General features: G+C 34.4%; 1 protein-coding gene across 1 annotated transcript; it reads right to left on the bottom strand.

The window, feature by feature from the left end:
- Positions 1-383: 383 nt before the first annotated feature.
- On the bottom strand, positions 384-3,292 carry LOC123904873. The gene is made up of 3 exons (XM_045954478.1): positions 3,215-3,292; positions 973-2,792; positions 384-517 (listed from the first exon to the last, which is right to left on the bottom strand). The coding sequence occupies exons 2-3, from the start codon at positions 2,780-2,782 to the stop codon at positions 384-386; spliced, it is 1,944 nt and encodes a 647-aa protein (XP_045810434.1). The 5' UTR covers positions 2,783-2,792; positions 3,215-3,292.
- Positions 3,293-3,960: the final 668 nt, after the last annotated feature.

The following is a 3,960-nucleotide window of genomic DNA, read 5'->3' as shown; positions in this document are numbered from 1 at the left end:
ATATTATAAGAGATCTATTACATTAAATTATAAACAAAACTACGATATAAATTAATGAAAAATCTCATATTTCTAAACAACTTTTTTTTTTTTTTTTTAATTTATACTTATATACTAATATTAAATATAATCATATTTTAAATTAATGTCTATCTTTTAACTATATATGATTATACTTATCACAATTATTATTTTTTATTTATAAAAATATTTTAATTATATATTTTAATCGAACCCGTGCAACGCACGGGTTTATCCCTAGTATAATAAAAAACGACAAGTTGTGCCCTTCGTGGAACGCGTGTGCAAGCTATAGTTATAGAAAAAAAAAACACACTACTTTGAAACAGAGGTAATACACCAAAACACAAACAAAAAACAAATTATCTAACCATGAAGCCTGTTTTATCATTCACCTTTTCTTTCTTCCTCTTTGTTTTAATCGCCAATCTTTCACTAGCTTTATCAAATGATGCTGTTGAGCCAGTATTAGACGTTACTGGTAACCCCATTTTTCCTGGTGGAAAATACTACATTTTTCCAGTATCTCATGATGATGACACATATCGTGGAGGATTAAAACTAGGAAAAACTGGTGATTCAGAGTGTGAAGTCACTGTCTTACAAGATGACAATATAGTTATCGATAGTATACCAGTGAAATTCACCATACCAGGACCAAAAATAAGTCCTGGTATAATTTTCACTGGTACACTGATAAGCGACTGCTTAGGATCGTCTTGAAAACAGGTAAAAGAGGAACTTGACCCTAACCGCGACCTGCCGGTAGAACCAAAGTTATCAAGGAAAAGAGGAACTTGACCCTAACCGCGACCTGCCGGTAGAACCAAAGTTATCAAAGAAAGTGCGACCCTAACCGCGACCTGCCGGTAGAACCAACACTATAAAGTTCTTATCTCAAGAACAATGTTCTTATCACAAGAACAAAGAAAAAGTTCTCACAAGAGAAACTCTCTTGTTTTCTTTTCTCTCTAGATATCAAAGCACTCTGAACATCTCTTTTCTTGGCAAAGGCACTCACTTTTTTTTTATTTTCTTCCTTTTTTCCACTCTCAATTTTTTTTTCACCCTCATTTTTCTTTTTTTCACTCTCACTTTTCTTTTTTTCACTCTCACTTTTTTTTTCGCTCTCACTTTTCTTTTTTTCACTTTCACTTTTTTTTTCACTCTCACTTTTCTTTTCTTTTTCTTGAATGCTCAATTGTTCTTCTCTCAACTTACACTCTCTTGAAATTCTGATTTGATCAGCATAGGCCTCAGCAGGTTGAAGTGGTGTTAAAACAATAATGCGATTATTCATAACAAGGGTGTATCTATTCTTGTACCCATCATGGTTAACTTTCCTATCAAATTGCCATGGACGCCCAAGAAGTAAATGTCCAGCATGCATAGGTGCAACATCACAAAGAACTTCATCCTTGTATTTACCAATGGAAAAAGAAATCATCACTTGCTTAGTCACCTTTATGTCTCCACAATCATTCAACCACTGAAGTCTATATGGATTCGGATGTTTCAAAGTGGGCAAACTCAATTTCTCAACCAACAAAGTGCTTGCTACATTAGTACAACTTCCACTGTCAATGATTAAACTACATACCTTGTCATTTATGTGACATCTCGTATGAAAAATATGCTCACGCTGCTCTTCATCACCTCCTACCTTTGGCTGTATATTAAGAGCACGCCTCGTGACAAGCACTTCTCCACTCACAGGTTCAGCAACATCAACATCACTACAATCCTCTAAGGAAGGCATTCCATCATCATCGGAGCCCTCACTCTTTATATCTCCATTATCCAACAATGTCATGGCTCTTTTGTTTGGACAATCAGCAGCATAGTGACCAATTCCTTTACACCTGTAACAATTCATATCTCGAGTCCTAGAAGATGAACTTGTTTCCAATTTACCTTTAAGTGCAGCAGATGAGTTTTTGGCCCTTGCGTCTTCTTTTGGCTTTAAGACGAATTTGTTATTTTGAGAATTTGATTTCCATGAAGAACTAGAAGAAAACTTGGAAGTATTCTTAGTTTTCAATTGTCTTTCCACTTGAATAGCTTTGTGCAACAAATCTTCCATCTCCACATAGTATTGTAATTCCACCACATCAGCTATTTCTTTCTTTAACCCCGCAATGAACCTAGCCATAGTTGCCTCACGATCTTCTTCAATATTGGCTTTTATCATGGCTATTTCCATCTCCTTGTAATAATCCTCAACACTCATGGACCCTTGTGTTAAAGTTTGTAATTTTCTATACAAATCTCTATGATAGTGACTTGGTACAAACCTTTTCCTCATGACACTTTTCATCTCATTCCATGTATTGATTTGCCTCTCCCCATTTCTCCTCCTACTAGTCACAAGTTGATCCCACCAAATGCTAGCATAATCGGTGAATTCAACAACAGCTAGCTTAATTTTTTTCTCCTCAGAATAATCATGACAATCAAACACATGTTCAATCTTTCTCTCCCACTCTAGATATAGTTCAGGATCGTTTTTACCTTTGAATGAAGGAATCGTCATCTTAACGCTTCCCACATGACTATTTCTTCTTGAATCAACTCTTCGCCTCCTTTCATTACTTCTTCTATCAGAATACTCCTCTTCCTCTGAACTTGGATGCCTTCGACTGCTAGTTCGACTCGGGAGTTGAAATCCATCCATTCTCGCATTTAAAGCTTGGAGTTGTTGTGTGACAGTCATCACAAATGAATTAAGATCAAATCCATTGTCTTCTCCTACTCCACTCATGATTAAATTGCTGCAAAATATGGGTTAGAAGGAATTGCAAAAAAGATAATGATAAATCCTCACACAACACTCTCTCACGTGTTTACACTCGAAAAAAAAATAAAAAATTCACTCGTGTTTCACTCTATGTTTTGGCTTTTTCCCTCTGATAATCTCACCACTCTTGCCTTTTACCACTCAACTTTTCCTTATGAGCTCTTGAGAAAAAAACCTTTGGGATGATTCAACACAACAAGAAACAGCAAGGAATCGATAACTTTAAATTGATAATTTTAAGTACTTGAACCAACAAGCAACGATGAGAAGAAAAGTTCAAATCAATGGAGAATAAAACAAATGAAATAGATTGATCAAGAAAAGAACAAGAAAACAGGGACTTTGGAAGATAAGGTAAAGCAAAGGTTGTGAATAACCAAGAAATTAGATCAATACCTTGTTTCCAATTGTGTTTTGCCGTAAACCCTTTTCTCTTCCTCTCCAATTTTCAATTTTTTTTTTTTTTTTTTTCTTTTTGATTCTTTTTTTTTTTTTTTTCACGGAATATATATATGTATATATATATTTTTTTTTTTTTTTTTTGAATTCCGTTTTCTTTTTTTTTTTTTTTTTTTTTTTTTTGCACAAATTTTTTTTTTTGGAACAGAAAGAGTGGGTAACTTGGTATTTGAGGCAAAATACAATTTAGTAAAATAAAGTTTGACTCAAAGAAATAAAACAAAAGATGACTCAATAATATAGGAATAGTAAGAACAGCATTATTTATTTTTTTTTTTTTTTTGACAGAATAGAATTTGACACAAGATGATAAACAGCAGCGGATTTATTTTTATTTTTTTAACAAGTAAAAAAAAAATGATAAACGAGACCTGATTTCAAGAGCCGAAGCTCTGATACCAACTGATAAGCGACTGCTTAGGATCGTCTTGAAAACAGGTAAAAGAGGAACTTGACCCTAACCGCGACCTGCCGGTAGAACCAAAGTTATCAAGGAAAAGAGGAACTTGACCCTAACCGCGACCTGCCGGTAGAACCAAAGTTATCAAAGAAAGTGCGACCCTAACCGCGACCTGCCGGTAGAACCAACACTATAAAGTTCTTATCTCAAGAACAATGTTCTTATCACAAGAACAAAGAAAAAGTTCTCACAAGAGAAACTCTCAAATTAGATTATATTCCAA

The sequence above is a fragment of the Trifolium pratense genome, linkage group LG2 (assembly GCF_020283565.1).
Source record: "Trifolium pratense cultivar HEN17-A07 linkage group LG2, ARS_RC_1.1, whole genome shotgun sequence".
Classification (NCBI taxonomy): Eukaryota; Viridiplantae; Streptophyta; class Magnoliopsida; order Fabales; family Fabaceae; genus Trifolium; species Trifolium pratense.
This window is presented reverse-complemented; position numbering and strand designations above follow the sequence as displayed.

Excerpts from the sequence above, each read along its gene's own strand:
- LOC123904873 (XM_045954478.1), bottom strand. The coding sequence starts at position 2,782 with ATGAGTGGAGTAGGAGAAGACAATGGATTTGATCTTAATTCATTTGTG. Across the intron at positions 518-972 it reads AGAGAAAAGAAAACAAGAGA|GAAAAATGGGGTTACCAGTA; the intron begins GTTTCTCTTGTG and ends ATTTTCCACCAG.